We start from the raw sequence: 20,549 nt of genomic DNA on the forward strand, positions 1-20,549 counted from the left end.
AGCAATACCCCTTGCGCGTCGGTCGGCGTCGTCTGCGGCTCCGCGTCCGTCGTCGGCGTCGTGCGCCGGAATGACATCGGAGTACTTAGACGCCGCCCTCGCGCACTGACGTCAGTTCTTGTACATAGCTTTCCACGCCAGGGACGCTGAGCCATGCAAGAGACCGACACTGGTGCCAAAAAATCTATGGCCTTGAAAGAGAGAACCTTAACCCTAGATGTCGGTGTGCAGAACGGGGAGGCTGGGTGGGTCGGTGAGGAATCTAACTAACTAATGTTTCTTACAGATACATACATCGTTACCGAAGGTAAGTAACTTGTTCATCTGAAAGAAACACGTTAGTTAGATTCCTCACCTTAGAATAGATACCCCAGCAATACCAACCCCGGAGGTGGGTCTGCGAACCAAGATCACACCAGAAAGTCCTGGAGAACAGAATGGCCAAAGCGGCCATCTCTCCGGACTTGGCTATCCAGGCAATAGTGCTTGGCGAATGTGTGCAGTGACGCCCACGTCGCCGCCTGACAGATGTCCTGCAAGGGGACTCCCCGTCCCAGGGCAGTTGTCGCTGCTGTGGCCCGGGTGGAATGGGCTCTCAGCCCAAAAGGAGGGATCTTTTTCGCCAAGGAATAATACACAACACGACCAATCGCGAGATGGTTCACTTGTGCACAGCTTTACCCTTCTTAGCACCTACATATCCAACAAAAAGTTGGTCGTCCACCCGGAACTGTTTTGTGCGGTCCAAATAAAGGGACAGCGCACGTTTTGGGTCCAGACGGTGGAGCCTCTCTTCATCTTTTGAAGGATGCAGAGGCGGAAAGAAGGTGGGCAGCGTGACAGATTGCCCGATGTGAAAGGGAGCCACGACTTTAGGAAGAAAAGAAGGACGTGTCCGGAGGACAACCTTATCCGGATGAACCGAAATGAAGGGAGGCTTAGCCGACAGAGCCTGGAGCTCACTCTCCTGCCTAGCGGAGGTGATAGCCACCAGGAAGGCAGTTTTCAGAGTTAGTAGACGAATGGGACAGTTGTGAAGGGGCTCAAAGGGAGCGCACATCAGAAAAGTGAGAACAAGGTTCAATTCCCACTGAGGCATTACGAATGGAACAGGAGGGAACATATGAGTAATGCCCTTGAGAAAACGTGAAACAGGGGACTTGAAAAGAGAAGGCTGATCAGGAAGCCTTAAGAAAGCAGAGATTGCAGCAAGATAACCCTTCAAGGTGCCCAGAGCAGAGCCTGCTGGGACAAAGAAAGAAGAAAGAGGAGAACCTCAGAAAGAGGGGCAGAAAGGGGATCCACAGCCTTTACTGTGCACCATGCCACAAATTTGTTCCACCGGCAGGCGTATACCGTCTTTGTGGAGGGACGCCTGGCTGCCAGAATTACAGCACAGACTTCAGGAGGCAAGTCAAATGGCATCAACTGTCGCCGCTCAATATCCACGCATGGAGGTGGAGGCTGGACAGGTTCGGGTGGAGGACCGTCCCCTGTTGCTGCGACAGAAGGTCCTCCTGAAGAGGCAGTCGTATCGGGGGATCGATGGACATACTGAGTAGCTCGGGATACCAGTACCTTCGTGCCCAATCCGGAGCCACCAAGATGACTTGGGCCCGGTTGCGCCTGATCTTCTTCAGCACTCTGGGCAGAAGTGGAATAGGCGGAAAGGCGTACAACAGACCGCAACTCCACTCGCGACGAAAAGCGTCTCCGAGCGAGTGCCGCCTTGGAAATTCCAACGCGCAGAACTGCTGACATTGCGCGCTCTCTTCGGTGGCGAATAGATCTAACCAAGGCTCTCCCCACTGCACAAAGAGACCTTGCGCCACGTCCGAGTTCAGGCGCCATTCGTGATCCATCATGCACCGGCGGCTGAGTTCGTCTGCTCTGGCATTCGATGGCGCCGGAGCCGCCGGCACGCGAGGTCGCCCAGTCGAACCTGTGGGGCCGACGGCGGAGCCAGGCCCCTCATGGCCGAGAGGAAGGCGCTTACCTCCGCCGGAGTCGCGTCAGTCCCAGGGACCGGCGGGTATGGGGACGGACGCGGCTCCTGCAGGTCCGACGGAGCCACTGGGTGGGACCACCCTGACCCTCAGCCGAGTCGCGCGACCGGCGAGGGGAGTCCGAAGAGCGATGTCATCTCTTGGACTTCTTGGAGTGCTTCGACTTACCCGAAGACCCCGACGAGCGATGATGATGGCTACGGCTCCGCGATCGGTCCTTGGACCTCCTCCTGGACCGGGACCGAGAGCGGCGCGGAGCCGAGTGCCGAAGCTCGAGAAGCTTACGGGACCGCTCCCGCCTAGCTTTCAACGTCAAGGCCTGGCAATCGAGGCACGACACGATGGTCGGCCCCCAGGCAATAAAGGCACCGGCAATGGTGATCCGTCACCGACATCAGGCGATGACAGGCGTCACAGGCCTTGAAACCAGGCATCCTACCGGCACCAGAGTCGAGTCGATAGACCAAAAGAAGTCAAAAAAGTTAGTCAAAAAATGACTAGGGGTAAGCTCTTCCCGGATCGGCGCTTACTGACGCGGAAAAAAGAAGAACTGACGTCAGCGCGCGAGTGCAGGGTCTAAGAACTCCGACGACGTCATTCTGGCGCACGACGCCGACGACGGACGCGGAGCCACAGATGACGCCTACCGACGCGCAAGGGGTATTGCTACAAAAATCTTCCCGGATCCAGCCTGGGGATATTCTAAGGTGAGGAATCTAACTAACGGGTTTCTTTCAGATCAAGACTTCAACAAGCCCTATCCCCCTTAAAAGAATGCCCAAAACCAAACCAATATCCTACCAAATAAGCCCTACTGACGGTCCACACTGAAAATTGCAATACAAGTAAAAACAAAACAAGTTTGAAAAAACAAGCAATGGACAGGAGGCAGCCCTACACAACTGTGGCATTAAGGGGAGATGGGAAGGAGGAATGCTATATTAAAATGTAAGCAGCTATGGCGCCAAAGCTGAACACAGTCTAACAGAGCAGGAAACCATGAAAAGAATAGTCCTCCAAAGAATAGAAGAACAGATCTAGAACCATAGCATAATGATAAAGTACTTAGTCCCTGCTCTGTCAGAGGGAAGGAAGGGAAAAAGGAGTGACAAAGAAGCAGGACTGACCAATAGCAAGGACGGATTTTTAAAGGAAAGAGAAAAATGAAAAGCAATGGGCAAAGTTGAACTCCACAAAACATATACAACGGGTCGCTAAGAGACAGCCCAAGCACTGTCTAGGCTCGACCTAAAAACTATAGAATGACTCAAGAACAACTATTTTATACTTTCCCACCTCTCACACAAAGGCAGTATTGATGTGCTGACATTTTTTTCAGAAATTATTTAATGGGGTCATTATTTTCAGGGTGTAATTTTTTAAAGCTGAGAAAGCTGTCATAGATGCCAAAATACACAATTTTAAGGGACGACTCAATTTTAAGAGCTAAAAGCACCTGTATTTTTGTGGTTTTCCACTTAAAATTGCTTTCACTTTACAGTAAGTCAAAAGGGAAAATACATGTCTCAGACTTATTTTTTCCGAAATCTCCATCTTTGCTTGTATCATAGAAATGAACAATCTGTTTATGTAAAATCACATTTTGATCAATACTATTGATTAAAATATTGTAACAACTTGTTCACACGTCATCATACTTATGCTTATTGATATTAAAACAATGGCAGAAGAGTAAGTCTGACATTTTATTTGATCAGTAATTTAAATGGAAGCACATTTATCTTTCCATAAAAAATCTCTTTTGAAGCATTTTTTTCCAAAACAATGGCAAGATCAAGTAGTAAGTATAACATGTATTGCCATAGATTTCAGACGTCATTAGTGATGTAATATGTGCAGTCATAGCAGTTTACCATAGCAGTGCAAGTTATTCTTATGCCAATTACATATAACTGGTGAATTGTGTTTTTAATTTAAAACCGAAGGATTCTTGTTATTAGAAGACCAACATATAACTCCAAGTTAACCTTTGTTTTTTTTTTTCCAGTGAATTCCTTAAGATTTATTTAAAGTAAATTAAAATATTACTACCCTATTTAAGTATATCTCCACTGTAATCTTTGTTTTTTCAGTGAATATCCATTGATTAACCTAAAGTAATATCTGCCTATGCAGCATCTGTGGTCAACCCCGCCGCACCGAGCCAGAGGACGTGCTTGATGGAGGGGGTTGATTCCTGCAGCCAACACCCTGTCGCAGAGTGGCAACCATCCATGGACCCTCATCTTCCTTTTTGTTTGCCAGTTACCGCGAGAGTGCAGGGGCCCACACAGGCTCTTGTCAGAGTCCCGTGGGACTGACTCACCAAATGTTAATCTTTCTGGGCCCCAATGTGGGCCACCTCTGCGGCACCCCGTATAACGTTCAGGTCTCAGGGTGCCTTACTCTTTCTCCTACTTTTCAATTTTTAAAAAAAGTTTCAAGACACAAGGGCCGATTCATCTTGTCCTGTTATGGAGCCCACAACATTTTCTTTCATGTTTTGGCTAGCCAATGACATTGTTCGGTACTGCTGGGTCCCATGTATAAAACCAGTTGAGAAAGGGGGGGAAAAAAAGCCCCCACGTTCAATCAGATCCCTCTATTTTTTTTTGTGCTCCTGCAGGACCAACACTCCAGATACCTCTAATTTTTAAAGCTTTCTTTCTTGAGAACAGCTGCACAGATTTACACCAAAAAGCAGGTTTTCAAAGTGAAGATCTGTATGTAATTCTTTTCAGCCGATTTTACTGTATCATTGTCTCATTTTTCCTGTGGAAATTGTATAGGGGAAAAACGTTTTTGGGGACCTGCCTTTTTCTCGACCCCGCTTTACGGATCACTCAGAAACTTTCCCGGAAGGAGCGGAAATGGAATATTTTTTGAGAAAAGTTTAGTGAAGATTCATGATAGGTCCCAAAGTTATTAGCAAAACAAAATACGCTCTTTCTATAGAAACTATCACTCGCACATACCCACACTGTGCAATGCAAATATATATAGGTGGAGCGGCAATCAGCTGTTTCGGCGGGAAGCTGAATGTTCTGAGGAATCAAAATATGTTCACACCTACACACACACACACACACACACACACATATATATTTACAGACATACATTTAAATATATAAAACTATATACACACCCTTTTGTTTCCAATTTTTCCATTATTACAATAATATTTTTTGTTGAAATGTTACATTTAAAAAGTGTAATTTTCATAATCAGCAATTAATAATACTAAAAGTAGCATTTTCCTTACTGTTTTTATTTTTTCACTTATTTAACTGTACTGAACCATATATATTAAAGGTAAAGTACATTTCAGCACGTTAATAACTTAATGGCATTTACCTGCGAAGTAATGACACCTTATGTGCATTCAGCAAAACTTACCTGAGACTCCTGATGTAATTAATACCTGAAACGTAAAGGTAGCACACACACTGTCTAGAATACAAAGGTTTTAGAACTAAAGAGGCAAGGATTTGCAGCAGTCATGACATATGAGTGAATGCAAAACGAAATACACAGTGCCCCATTCAAATAATCCATTTCTGCTTGCTAAAAATGTTGCAGATATTTTATTTTAAGGTAGCAGCCCTAAATTTCTGTTTACTGGATGTGTATATCATAGCCTGTTAGCGTCGGCACTGCTTTATTTTGCCAAGAGTAATGTTTAGTAACAAATTCTATCTTTTGGACATTGTTATTTAGGTTTAACAAATTTCATTTATGATGTACTATATCTTATATACCCATCAACCCTTGCGGTGCCCAATCATTTTGAATGGCTCAACTACCAAATAATGAGCCAGTAGTACCTTGAGAGAATGTGGTTACCAGCCTTTGCTATGAATAAGCTGTGTCTGAAGGTGTCGTAGTGCATGCTATCCCTAACTCCTTATTCTCTCTGTTGCATTCTCCTGCCCAGCCCCCAAGCCCCAACCACCACTGACCTTATCAGGGTTTTGAGGCTGGTAGTATATGCAGTTTTCCCCCCTTTTTTTGCTGGGGCATATACTCTGTCTCTTTGGTGAATGGCAAGTGTTTCCGGAGCAGTTTAGTTATAAGCCAAATGGACCAAGAATATACAAGGGGTACTGTGGTGAGTAGCCTGCTCAGTTACTACTTATTGAATATACTTACCACCTTAGTATGGTATTGAAATGGTTTTTTTTGTTTAGTAAAAACTATACAGTAACAGTAAACAAACCGATATACTTATTTAGACAATTTTTATAAAAAGCCAAAAAACCACAGTGCTAAATACGATCCCATAATTGCAACAAAACAAGAAGCCAGGTTTAATGTATCAATATTGATTCATGAATGTAAGGAAGATGTTAAGTAAATTCCTACCAAATGTAGCCAAGGACCTACAGTACGTAAAATATCACAACACAAAGAGATGCAATTGCAAAATGGTCATTTATTGCCTACAAGGGTTATGGGAAAGAGGGAAGATCACAAGTGCAAGAAAACAAGCACATACCATTTAGTCCTGTACATCTTGTGTGAGCAGTACTGAATTTCCATAGTGGGGAAATGTATTTTGACATTTAACAGGAGTTCAGATCCTACAATACGTCCCTTTTGAGCTGCCATGTCGTTGAAAAGGCGAGACTATTACTAGATGAGTTGACCTTACTGTTTTTAATTCAGATCTTTGGAACTCTGGATGTCTTGCACATTCACTGCTACTCTGCACAGTGTGCAAAACCCCCGAGTTGAGCTGTTCAATCCAGGGACCCCCTGTCTTTGTATCAAATGTGACAAATAAATGGCTGGTGTTTTGGAAATACTCAAAGATTCTTATCATGAAAAATAAAAAAATAGACAAAGATCAATAAGTTAATTTTGCTCAATAATGTAGACTACGCAACCTAACGAGTTACAATAACATGGCACTTAATTAAATCATTTTTAGAAAAACAGACATTCGTACCTCTAACAATATTACTTCAGCGTGATTTACAGTTTTCAAATTATTGACCTCAACACTTGCTTTAACACAATACAAAATTTGTATAGCTGCCTCTGAGAAATGTCGTCCAAAAATCTAAGCAAACATTTAACAACTGTTACATACTAGTCCCAGGTGTTCTATATATCCAAACCAACAATGAGGATGTTAAAACATTAAGAGTTAGAATGTCGGAATAGCCTGTGGCATTTCAAAGGAGGCTTGCATGGAAATGTGCCTAGTTTTGCCAACCAAACATTAAGGCAGGTTAAATAAATGCGTTCTACCAATGGTGTTCAGAAGTGTTTAAGACCCTGTGGTCTTTGCCATTTCCTTCCATATCAATTCTCAACCTAAATTGCTTTCCCTATTACTGTCACAGGTATGCAGTAAACATACTGCAACATTTTTTTTTTTTGAAGTAAGATTTTAAAAGTTTAAAAGAGCATTTTTCTTCCACCCAAGCCTATATCACATTATGCATGTATGAGTTGGGGATTGGAGAGCAACATTAGGATACAATTACCAAAACAGCAGGCTTCTGTATCAGTTCATTTATTAAGACATATCAGAAATCATAACATTTCTTCTACCACAGCTAAACTCTTCTAAGGGTACCTCTGAGCCTATGCTCTTGACAATTTACCCCTTCATTGGCTTTGTGTTAACTATCAAAAAGAAGAACAACAACAAATAAAAAAAAAGGCTAAGACCTTATGGCCAAAAGTTGCTTAAACCATAGTAAGTACACAAAAAGGCATGAAAGATGAGAAACCTTCATTTATGACTTCGCTTTCAAATAGAGTATGCCTGACCTGAAATATGTAGCTCAGAATTTTCTAATTTAACAGAGCTTAAAGAGATAACCTTTTCATTGTGAACCTAGCTACAGCCAGATTTCAAACACACATTCTTTGACTGAGTCCCCGCCAAATGTTATTTCCTAATGAAAGGGAAGGCATTTATGGTTGAGAAATGCACAACAATTGCAATCTCCAAAATTCAAAATATAAAAACATTACAAATGCATATCAAATCAAATATATACAAACAATCCTGTCAAAATTCATTCTGTGGTAAATAAGAGAAAAAGCATAATGGCTTGCCTCCTAAGCCAGCTGCCTCAGAAGTGTCACTGCCAAATTGCATTCAGCACTGGATGTAGATTGAAATTGATTAACATGTGCCATTCATGTTGTGCTTGCATTTCTTGTAGTTTTGCATTTTTTTTAAATAGACTTGTACTGGGATAGAATTTTCAATAAATCAGCCTTTTGCTTAGATTTGGACTATAATATTTCGGAGTAGTTAAAGCGAGTTGAGCAGGGGCACTGAGACTGTGAAGTATGTCAATGATGGGTGCGCTTCCTCTGCATGGAGCGAAATAAGTAAACATACAGATGCTTGTTTCAATTCTGATGACTGACAATTCGTTAAAATGGCAGAACTAGAGAAGTCTGACACTTTCAAGAACATTACCAACAGAACAGTTCACATAAAAATGTCTTTGGCTCATACTTTGTATGCCTACAAAAAAGAGACCTGAAATTGTAATTGTCCTAACCATGACAACACTTTTACCACTCAAATTACTTCTGTTCTTGAGGCTTATAGGGTGTGAAATTGGTGTCCGACACTATCTCTATACGGAGAATTTCAGGAAAGCAGATGTTAAATAAGATCTGAGGCAATGACCTAGTCATTAGTGATTTAAGGTTGGATAGAAACTGCCCAAACCATTTCATAATCATCTGCCCACAATGGCGCAATTGTAATTCCATATACTTGGGAGAGGAAAAAATAATACACGCCTTCCTTAGATCTCCAAATCACGTTTCTTTGCACTACAAAAAGGAAGAAAGCTTTAGAGGTACCCTGGAAGAACAAATATCAAATCCTGCTTACTTACATTACATTCCAGTACTTTCAAAACAAACCACACTTGTGGCGTGAAGTACATTTGTGAGCTTTATGGAAGTTTAAGAGCTTGGAAATCTGGCATTTCAGAATGAAAATTTCTGTGATCGGCATCAAAGTAAACTGCTATCAGAAAAGTATTTTTAAGTTTGCACTTGGATGGTAAAACAAATATAAGATGGTAGATACAATATTCAATGTAAAAAATACTCAGGGCCTCATGTACGTAGCCGAATACCGGTCGGTAACGTCCGATTTTCGGTAATTATACCGTTACCGACCGGTATTTAGGCTTGTGACATGTAGGGGGCTCATTTCTGTATTCGGTAAATTACCGAATCGGTAAAATTACCGAATCGGTAATTTTACCGATTCGGTAAATTCCGAATACAGAAATGAGATGTAGGGGGAGTGTGTGGGTGTTGTTTGGAGTCGGTATTTACCACCAACTAATAGTTGGTGGTAAATAATGAATGGATGTGTAAATGCATTTTATAGCGCTTAGAAGTGTGCAATGTGGCAGACATACATGCCCTTAGGGCATGTATGTGTGCCACATGTGCACACATGGCCGAATCAGGGGTGCAACAGGGTGTCAATGTGACACCCTGCCACCCTTGCATGTGCTCCCCCATTACCGAATCGGTATTTACCGATTCGGTAATGAGGCATACCTTCCCATCAATGGGAAGGTATGCCTCATTACCGAATCGGTAAATACCGATTCGGTAATTACCGAATTTTTCCGAATCAGTAATATTTACCGACTCATTACCTACATTGCATTTACCACCGCATAAATACCGAATCGGTATGATTCGGTATTTATGAAGTGGTAAATGCAAGCCCACCTACATGAGGCCCTCAGTGCTGATATTTCTTTCAGGTTTTAGCAACACACATACATCTAGGACTAGGTGAGTTGGAAACCACAGTGGACACAGCCTCCAAGTTATTTTTACAATTAGCTAAATCAATTTCTTTTAGAAGGCTAAATAAAATAGAACACTCTTTAGTGTCTATAGGTGATCATTCGAAGAGGATCCATGCTTATTCTCACTTAGTCATGTCAACTGAAAGATATAACCAGAAAACAGCTAATTACATCAAGGTCACTGGGTGTTGTTTCTGTTACTCTTCCAGCCCATACCAAACCAGGATTACATAGGATGCAACTTTATTTGAAACTCGGTTATTCAGACAGGCAAACTGACAGACCACAATGCTTAAATTCATCTGCACACTCCCCTTAAAAAATGAAATCAGTAAACAAATATTTTCCTGTTGGATACCAAGAACTAAAGTGGGTAGAAGTAACGTACACACCAAAGCAAACATGAAGAAAATCTGGTCTTGGAACCACACTGTGCCATATCCACATTTACAGCATTGGTTTTCAAATATCCATAGGCTCTATTGAAAAATGTCAGAACAAAAAAAAAATATTCAGATCCTTTGTACAATTTTTTTTTTCTTTTTCCTTTTTACATAAAGCTTCACAAATCTTTACAGTCAAACTACTCCGTTTCAAAAAGTTGTTTTAAGAAAGGTGTTAAGGTTTTGTTTTTTCCTCTGCTTACTTAGGCAGCACTGCTTCTTACAGAGATGAGAGGAGACAAAGAGTAGAACACAAAGTGAACATTACAAGGAGCAGTATTAAAGTTTAAGCTGTTTGCAGGTGTCAGCCCTGAGGAAGCTGCCTTGCTTCGAAAATGTAACACAATTTTGACACGAAATAAATTATGGTGTGTAGGATTTGTTCGCCCATCATACTGTGCAAAAGATTTCAAGGATTCAGGCTCGACCAGGTGCCCCTTTCTTCACTCGATGATGTAAAAGGCAATTGAAAAGTAGAAGGGGCCCCCGTTTGAATGGAATGTGCTAAAAAGATACAATTATTCAGATTGAATAATTAGAGTGCTTATTTGCACACGCCCCTTTCATGCCGCTTTGAACTTCAGGTCAGAAACAAAGGTGTCATCCTTCAATTTCACCAGTTTCACTGCTTTGAAAACTCCGCACTCCCAGTTTTGCGACTGCAGCATTACTAATCACCTGAAATGGCAGCACCAAACGAATACTGCTCCTTTCACACATAGTAACATTATGTAAAAGAGCGCCATGCAACTAAACCTCGTCTCTATACTTCTCTCGATGTCCTAGTGCGTCAGCTGGCGTGCAGCATTAAATCACTTAAAATGAGGACTGACAAAATTATTATTTATAAAAACAATTTAAAAATATACAAGACAATGGACATTATAAAGGGTGCGTTTGGAAGCCGAGAAAATCCAAAGCAACACCTTTCAGACTGACTTGTGCATATCCAAAAGTACAAAATGGACCAGTGAAGCTTAATCTGCGTGGTTCCTATACAATCATTACAGGTGAAACTTAAATTCCATTTTATACAAACAGATTAAAAAAATATTGGGAGTGAAGTATGGTTGGAACTATTGCTCTTGTTGCTTGATAAATGTAGGCAAAGGAGGAGCATTCTGTTAGCGCAGCCCTCCAGAGCAAAATTTATTCCAATCCACCCAGAAATAACAAAGGTATTGTCTACATAAAATATTTTTCCAATGTTATTTTACTCTACTGTGGACCTCAATATAAATTCATGTGTTTACATAGAAGTCTATGTCTAGCACTGTACACATTCACACAACTCTCTGTATATAGTTTATATCAACATAAACACACTTCTATACAGATGTGTAGAGAGGTATTGTTAAAGGGATACCTTTAAGAGAACACATCTTATTACTAGATGCTCAGTGCTATGCATCACTGCAAAATAACACCCAACTAATTTTTTATTCTTATGGACAAGTGTGATAGTAGGCACTTTTTGGCAGTCTCTGCTGCATTTCGACAGTCTATTATCTGCTGGGCCAATAATTAAACTCATGCAAGGAATATTCTCCACTAAATACACAAACGGATAGCAAAAGAATTTATCCATAAGAAACGACTGCGGGCTGACAATTATGCAAATCAAAGACTGAAATGTGTTCTTTCAGCAATAATATACATTTAATGGATAGAATAGAATTTGCTTTGCCCGTCAGTGTGATTTCATTTGATAGATAACAAGCTAAATATTTGTTTGATCAACTTCTTTTAACTGAATGTCTACTTTTCACGTTAGGTTACGTTTATCAGCTATTGAGGAAAGAAGTGTGTAAAATATTATTAAGATGTATTGCAGATAAAATCCCGTTGCAGCAAAAGAAGCATAATAAAGGGGAAAACGGTTAACATTGGTAGCCACCACTTAATGGAGTACTGAGGCCATCTGTAACTACAGAGTACTTAATCAAAATGTCCAAGCACAGTCCAGTCACAAACCAACAAGATTTCAAATTAGCCCACATGTTCTTTGCACATCCAGCTACACAATGAGAACCTTATAAAAGCGTGTGATGGTCAGGAAAATAATTATCTCAAGGCTTATAACAGTACCCACCGATTACCCCCGAACTAAAAAATCAGATACAGCAGCATTGCGCATTTTCAGCTGGTGTTTCCCTTGCACATTGGGGATGGTGCCAACAACAATAACCACAAAGGCAATTGGCTGAGACTTTCTACAGGATTGCAAACCAGTAACTGCTCACCCACAGGCAAAACTAAGAACCAGAAGGTACCCTGCATAAAGGCAGCAGGATTAAGTCTCAAATAGTGGCAAAATTACTTTCCATCTGCTGTAATCAGTTTGCTTACTGGTGCCAATCTCAGTTCATCCTATACGTTGATATTACAAAATATGTTGCATCTAATCCAGCGTGTATTTATCTTTAAAAACTGCAACAATGCAATTTCTCTGCCAAACGTTTTTCCATTTCCTGAGACGAGGCCACTGAAATGACAACATGAGCTGGTACAAATCAGCATGCAAGTAGGGCAAATAAATTAAAGTTTCCTTGTACTTCAGTAAAATAAATTCTTATATAGCACTAGTACCAAATGAGAGCTGTTTGACTTAGTGATAATGAAGTAAGGGAGTAAAAACCGACTTAGCAGCCCCTTGAGCTAGTCAGTCCTCAACACTGAGCTTTTCAGGCACTGTTTCATTGATACTGAGTTGGCCTATGATCTACATAAAGAAATATTATGAAAAAACTAATTCTACGGTTCCTTATCTGCATCTCAGAATTTGATAGTTAATGAACAAGATTTCTGGTACTTAAAGTCAGTAACTCGGATGGTAAGTAATTGCCAGATTCTTAAACGCATTTCTCTTCCTTGCCAATACAATCCTTTGTTACAGCTTTGAAAAGTGGCTGGCGAAAATGGGTACCTCATATGTATTAAAGGGGCAAGCATTATTTTTTTCTCCAATTCAACAAGAGGTATAAAACAAACTTGAACATTATTGCGGAACCTCTCGAAGCTTTGGTATCAGTCAACAATGCACCATAAAACATTCTCCTTGTATATATTTCCTGTGTCTAGCTCTGCCAGGTCTAGACATGTTTTGCAATGTATAATCTTGATGGAAATAAAAAAGTAAATTTGTGTCACTCAAAATGGCTTAATGTAAATTGCCATGATATGCTGTGGATTAGGTTTCTGGTAGCACATATGTTGAGGATACCTTTTTAGTTGACTCATTCCTCCAATCAACTTAGTTATCACTAACGACTAAGATGCAAATTGCAGATTTACTAGATTTGTTTATTGAAGCCTGAGATGCTATGGAATACGTTCAGTGAGCAAGATATTTAAATAGATGCCTTGACCGTAAAGGTGTTCACCTTAGTCAGGAAGTAATGTTGGCCCAACACAGCAACTGGTGCTTTTACATTTTAATAAAAATTGCTGGTTAATTTACCGGCCAAATTCAACAAGAGATTCTGAAGATGCATCAAGAAAGACAAAACCATTTTTTTTTTTCAAACCTGCCCTAGCGGAACAAACTATTCTTTAATCAAAAGTTATATTTTTGGGCCTGATTTAGAGTTTGGTGGATGGTTACTCTGTCATAAACGCAACTGATATCCCGTCCGCTTCCTTAGTAGGGCATCATATCCTATGGCACTTGTAGAAAGGTGGACAGGATATCTGTCTCATTTGTGACAGAGTAACTCGTCACCAAATTCTAACTTAGGTCCTTAGAGTAGAACCCCTCTTTGGTTTTGAAATATTGCCTCGCAGTACTGGGAAAAGGTTATGGCACTTCATGTCACATTTAAGTAAGCTACTGAAAATTTGCAATGGAGTTACTAAATTTAAATTACAATTCATTTTGACCACTAAGGAATGCTAGTTTGAAACAGTAAATGTTTATATTTAACGGATTTCAAATCGTTGCTATAAAATACTTAAAAGCAATAAATGCTAGCCCGAGAAAACGTAGTTTGGAAAATGGGCAAATCAAGAGCTACATATTGGTCTTGTGTCACTTTTTAAAGCTCTCCTCATTCTCTTGCGAACCCTCTTTCCCCCTCAAAAGCTAAAAAAAACCCACAACCCCGCCCCCAAGGTACAACAATTAAAAGATGTACTAATTTAAAACCAGCATGCAAATAATACTTTGGTTCCAGCCCTAGTGTCAAGTTAGACCAAAACGCACCAAAAATGTGCATATTTTCACAGCAAACACGCACAGGAAGGAGCCTTGAAGAAACAGCATAGAGGATGGCCATACTTCACTCCTGTCAAAATTTGATTTTACAACTGTACATGTCCATAACAAAAAGGAGGTGGCCCACGAGGGGCATGGTGTCACTACCTCCGGCTCGGCAAGTGGACACCATTTACAAGAGGCAAGAGCGGAGCATGAAGTTCAAGCTGCGCTAACAGTGAGAAGTGGTCAGAGGGGATGTGAGGGTGTGGACATCCAGTGATCTTGTTCTCTTCCATCCAATGCGGATCCAGAGGTCCAAGGACACCGAGTACTTTCATGTGAGTCTTGGAATAGAAAATGTAGTCAATCACGCCCTGGGGATAGAGAAGAAATGCATTGAGATAAAAATAGTTTGTTGCAATTTGATTAATTTCACTAGACAGGCTGACACCTTACATAAACAACCTGACACTCAAATGAAAAAGTTACTTATCTTTGGTAAAGATCTTCTGGTGGATCATTTATCAACCTGTTGATTCCTCACCTTTTTGAAAATCCCCAGACACCAAGCTGAAGCTGGAACGTTTGCAAAACATTCCCACAATCTAGCTGCTCGATGTAGTGCATGTATAGCATCAATGGAGCCATACAGCATCAACCTGGTGCGCTGATATCAGGCCCTCCTCCATTATTATGAGCCCTTTGAGTCAGAGACCGGGACAGCATCTGAATAACATATGTGTTCAGTGCAACATTATTTTATGATTACTACTTCTACTTGCAGTACTACTTCTACCTGTAGATTCATCATCTTTTGAAAGGATACCAGAGCATTAACTGCTCCTAGCTGGTGGGTCGGAAGGAGCGGTCAGACGACGACATCCTGCAGCATGGAACGAGAGAAAGGGCCATCCTTTCTACTGCCAAGTCCAAGCAATAGTGCTTTTTAAAAATGTGAAGGGAAGCCAATGTGGCTGCAAACCAAATATCTGCCACAGGATCTCACATGGCCAGTGCCTATGTTGAAGCTTTCAGTATGGTATGAGTTAGTGGTTATTCCTCTAGAGGTTCCTTTTAACAAGAGCATATCACATTTTAATGCTCTGGGATGATCCAACGTGACAAGGTCCTCTTCTGGACTGTGCTACCCTACTTGCTGCCTACATATCGTACAAATAGCCATTGTCAAACATGATATATCTTTGGTAGGTGAAATAATGGGCTACTCGATGACAGTACAGTCAATGTAATCTCTCTTTTACTTTAATGGGATGGGGTGGGGTGAAAAAAGTGTCACGAGCAACAGACTGCCACACATGAAATGGTATAACTGGCTCTGAAAAGAATGAGAGTCCTCAGAACCCATCTGTCTCAGTAGAAACAGGTGGAAGGTGGATAAACAAACCCCTTGCAACTTGCAGACACGTCATGCTTAAGTGACGGCAACAAAAAACAGTTTCAAGGGTCAACGGGTAAAAATGGCAACTGTGTAGGGGTTCAAATAAGACCTCCATCGAGAATGTCAAAAACAAATTTAGGTCCCAGTGGGGCATGACAATAGAGGCAAGGGGGAAACATATGTAAGCCCTTTCAAAATTCTTAAAACAAACAGGGGCTTAAGCAGGAAATGTTGATCAGGAAGGTAAATGAACATCGACAAGGCGTCAATGCAATCTTTAGCTATGCCTACTGTAGAACTTGCAGGGATGAAATGAAAGAGAATCTAATACATCTGAGAGGTCTGCCTTCAAATGATTCAAATTCTCAACTGCACACCATGTAATGTAGTGGTTCCACTGTACAGTGTACACAAAGTACATGAAAGCAAGTTAAATTGAAAGAATAACATTGTCCACATCCGGTGGCTGGAGAAAGGAGCTCAGGTCTTTTGGCATGAGACTAGAGACTTTGGAAGTTGGGGTGCACAACTAGCAGTCCCCCTACCCGACTGGGAGAGGAGATCCACTTTGAAAGATAGTTTGACAGGAAAGACTGGAAAAAACACAAAAGGTCGGTATATCACACACTACTTGGTCAGGCTGAGGTAATTGGAATGAATTGGCCTGGTTTTGTAACAATTTTCTCAACCCCCGAGAAATCAATAGTAAGGGGAAAATGTATAGTGAAGCAGAAAATTCCACAACAACCAAAATGTATCCCTTCAAGCTCAATGCAATAAAAACTAAAGGGCACAGAACTAAGAGCAGTGTGCATTCTCCCAAGTAGCTAAGTGTTAGAACTGGGGGTCTCTAGTTGGCAGAGGTTGGTACCTTTGGCCAAATAGGGACTACTGGATAACCCCTGCTCATCCCCTTGGTAGCTTGACATGAGCAGACAGGTTTATCTCAGAGGTAGTGTGTTAAGCATTTGTGAACACATACAGTAATACAGTGAAAACACTACAGATGGACACCACACCAGTTTTTAAAAAAATAAGTATTCTTTATATAGACTTAACACAAGACCACAAAAGACAAAAATCAACAATACTGTACTCAAAATTGACTTAAAGATGGTAGAATTAGCTTAGTTCAAGTTGATGGTAAATGCGACAGTACTCACAAAAGTACCTGGATGCGTAACGCAAAATAAACAAAAGGTTCGCAGTGTTTGAGATGCGTCGGTTCCTTGCTTCGGGGGAGACGATGCGTCGCTCCTCAATGCTTGTGCAGAGTAGGGGATGCGCCTTGATCCTCACCGGAGAGGAGGTGATGCGTAGATTCTCATGCTGCAGCCCGGTTGCGATGTGGCAAGATGGCGCCTCGATGCAATGCAACAATCCGATGCGATAAGATGGCACCCTTGATGCGACGACTTTGAGACGATGCGACACGCCCTGGCAGCCTTGCGGCGACTCTGTACTTTGGAGCGGCGACAGGCCCTGTGACATGCTTCTCCGATGATGCGATGGCGACCCTCACGATTGCGACGCGCTTCTCCGGTGATGCGACAGCAGACAGCTGCGACGAAGGCACGCTTCTGGGAGAGGCAGTGGCACGCTTCTCCGTCGATGCGATGACTACAGCTGCGGCGGCAACACGCTTCTTCTCGGTGCGTCGCGCTTCCAGCACCCAGCGACACCAAGGCCTCTGCAGATAGAATTCCCAGCAAGGAAATTCAGAGGGGAGCTGGTGGTGAAGTCTGTTGTCCCTGAGACTTCAGCAGGAGGCAAGCACAAGTTCAAGCCCTTGGAGAAATATTCTGCAAGATGATGAAGTACACACAAAGTTCCTTCTCTTCTTCTTGGCACTGAAGACACCACTGTAGGCCAACCCAGATACACAGCACACTGGTAGGGGGGCAGTCCACTCCTACAGCTTCCTTTGGTTCTTCTCCTTGGCAGAGGTTTCTTCTTGTTGTTCCAGAAGTGATCTCATGCCTTGGGGTTTGGGTACCCATATTTATACTACTTTTCTCTTTGTTTTCTGAAGGCAGAGAGGCCTTTGCCTTGTCCAAACCAGTTCTGGTCAGTCCTGGAGCACTTTGTTTACCTGACTTCTCCTTTCCTTTCAGAGTGCAGGGCAGAGACATCAGACACACCACAGGAGGTGGAGCCAGCATTGTGGAGGGAAGGCACAGCCCTATTCAGGTCCAGGTGCAACTCCTCCCACCCAGCTACATGCAGATCTTCCTATTCAGCCCTGTGCTGACTCACCCTCTCCCCTGGAATCCCCAGCCCCTGTCACTCACAGAACAAGACAAACAATACACAACCTAGCAGAGGCAGGCTTGGATAGTTAAGCAAGAAAATACCTTCTTTCTAAAAGTGGTATTTTCAAACACAGAATGTTAAAACCAACTTTATTAAAAGATGTTTTTTATCATTCTGAGTTCAGGCATACTAAATTCAAATTTCTTCCATGTTCCCCGAGTCAGTTAGGATTATAAGATGTAATAATCAAACTGCCCCTTCTAGCCTATGGGGAACAGGTAGCCTTGCAATACTGAAAAACGAAAATGGCTGGAAATCACTATTAAGACATGCCACACACACCAGGGCATGTCCTATCTTATACTTACAATGCACCCTGCCCTTGGGCCTACCATAGGGGTGTCTGATATGAAGAAAAGGGAAGGTTTAGGGACTGGCAAGTGGGTGCACTTGGTCAGTCAGCATGGCAGTACCAGACTGTAATGGCAGACCTGAGACACACTTTACAAGATGCTTATGTGGGTGGCACAACCAGTGCTGCAAGCCCACCAGCAGAATTTGATTTACAAGCCCTGGGCACACAAGGTGCACTGTACTAGGGTCTGACAAGTTAATAAAATAACCCAATCATGGAGTCACTAATCAATACATCAATTTACATAGGGAGCACTTGCACGGTGGCACTGAACAGCAGAGGCACAGTGCCCAAAGCATCTAAACCAGCAAAACATAACAAAAACAGAAGAGGCAATCGGAAAAATTGAAGGGAGACTCACACCAATGGTACCAGGTCTAACACGTGTCCTCTCCAGCTGAAATGTGGGGAGAACTACCCTTCCCCTTGGGAGTTCTCATCACTAAGGCGGAGAAATCTGGACAGACCATCAGCATTGGCGTGTTCTGTACCAGGGCGGTGTTCCACCGTAAAGTACATCCCCTGTAGGGAAATGGACCACGTCAACGACTTTGGGTTCTCACTCCTCATCTGCATCGACCATCTGAGGGGCCTGTGGTCTGTCTGAACCCGGAAGTGAGCCCCAAACAGGTATGGTCTTAACTTCTTCAGTGCCCAGACCAAAACAAATGCCTCACGCTCAATTGCACTCCACCTCTGTTCCCTTGGAAGTAACCTCCTACTGATGAAGGCTACAGGTTGGTCTAGGCCCTCTTCATTAATCTGTGATAGAACAGCCCCCACACCATGCTCTGAAGCGTCAGTTTGAACAATTAATTATTTTGAGAAGTTGGGCGCCTGAAGCACGGGTGCTGTGCACATGGCAATCTTCAGGGCGTCAAAAGCCTTCTGACAGGTGTCAGTCCAGTTCACTTTTTTGGGCTGCTTCCTGGAAGTCAGCTTAGTCAAGGGTGCAGAAACGTTGCCATACCCCTTGACAAACCTCCTGTAGTACCCCGTAAGTCCTAAAAAGGCTCTCACCTGTGTCTGAGTCTTTGGGGTTCCCATGCCCGGATGGTATCAATCTTGGGTTGCAGGGGCGCCACCTGGCCACTCCCTACCTGGTGCCCCGAGTACACCACGGAACCCTGCCCGATCTGGCACCTACTTGCCTTGATCGTAAGGTCTGCCTTGCGCAGTGCCATCAACACTTCCCAGAGGTGGCGCAGATATTCTTCCCAACTGGTGCTTAACACTGCAATGTCATCCAGGTAGGCTGGACTGAAATCTTCCAGTCCAGCCAACACCTGGTTGACCAACCTCTGAAAGGTGGCAGGGGCATTCTTCATCCCAAAGGGCATAACCCGGAATTGGTAGTGCCCATCTTGTGTGGAGAATGCTGACCTCTCTTTGGCCCCATCAGTTAAGGCGATCTGCCAGTACCCAGACGTCAAATCAAACGTGCTGAGGTACAGTGCAGCCCCTAACCGATCAATGAGCTCATCAGCTCTGGGGATGGGGTGCGCGTCAGTCCTGGTGACTGAATTGAGTCCTCGGTAGTCCACACAGAACCAGATTTCAGGTGTGGCACAAGGCGAGGCAGCCTTTGGGACCAAGACCACTGGGCTGGCCCAAGGACTGTTGGAGGACTCAATCACCCCAAGGCAAACATCCTTTATGTAAGTCCTGACCTTGTCAGTCAATCTGTAAGCCTTGTACTTCACAGGAGGACTGTCCCCAGTGTCCACATCATGGACACACCACTCAGTGACACCAGGAACCAAGGAAAACAAATCTGGGAATTGTCCCAACAGTTGGCGACAATCTAGCTGCTGATCAGGGGTCAGTGTGGCAGAGAGGCTGACCCCATCCACTGACCCATCTTGCTCTGTTGCAGACAGGAGGTCAGAAAGAGGCTCTGTCTCCTCCTCCATTCCATCATCCGTTGCTAGGAGCATGCCCACTTCGGACCTTTCGAAGTGGAGCTTCAGGCGGTTAACACGTAGGACCCGCAAAGGGTTCCTTGGAGACCGCAAACTCAC

General features: G+C 42.9%; 1 protein-coding gene across 1 annotated transcript in view; it reads right to left on the minus strand.

The window, feature by feature from the left end:
• Window positions 1-6,418: 6,418 nt before the first annotated feature.
• CNOT6L (CCR4-NOT transcription complex subunit 6 like) overlaps window positions 6,419-20,549 on the minus strand; it is an 844,987-nt gene continuing 830,856 nt past the window's right edge. The window contains exon 12 of the mRNA XM_085640943.1: window positions 6,419-14,835. Coding sequence (XP_085497069.1) covers window positions 14,623-14,835 — 213 coding nt within the window. The 3' untranslated portion in view covers window positions 6,419-14,622. The remainder of the gene's footprint in view (window positions 14,836-20,549) is intronic.

The sequence above is a fragment of the Triturus cristatus genome, chromosome 2_2 (assembly GCF_964204655.1).
Source record: "Triturus cristatus chromosome 2_2, aTriCri1.1, whole genome shotgun sequence".
In the NCBI taxonomy this organism is placed as follows: domain Eukaryota; kingdom Metazoa; phylum Chordata; class Amphibia; order Caudata; family Salamandridae; genus Triturus; species Triturus cristatus.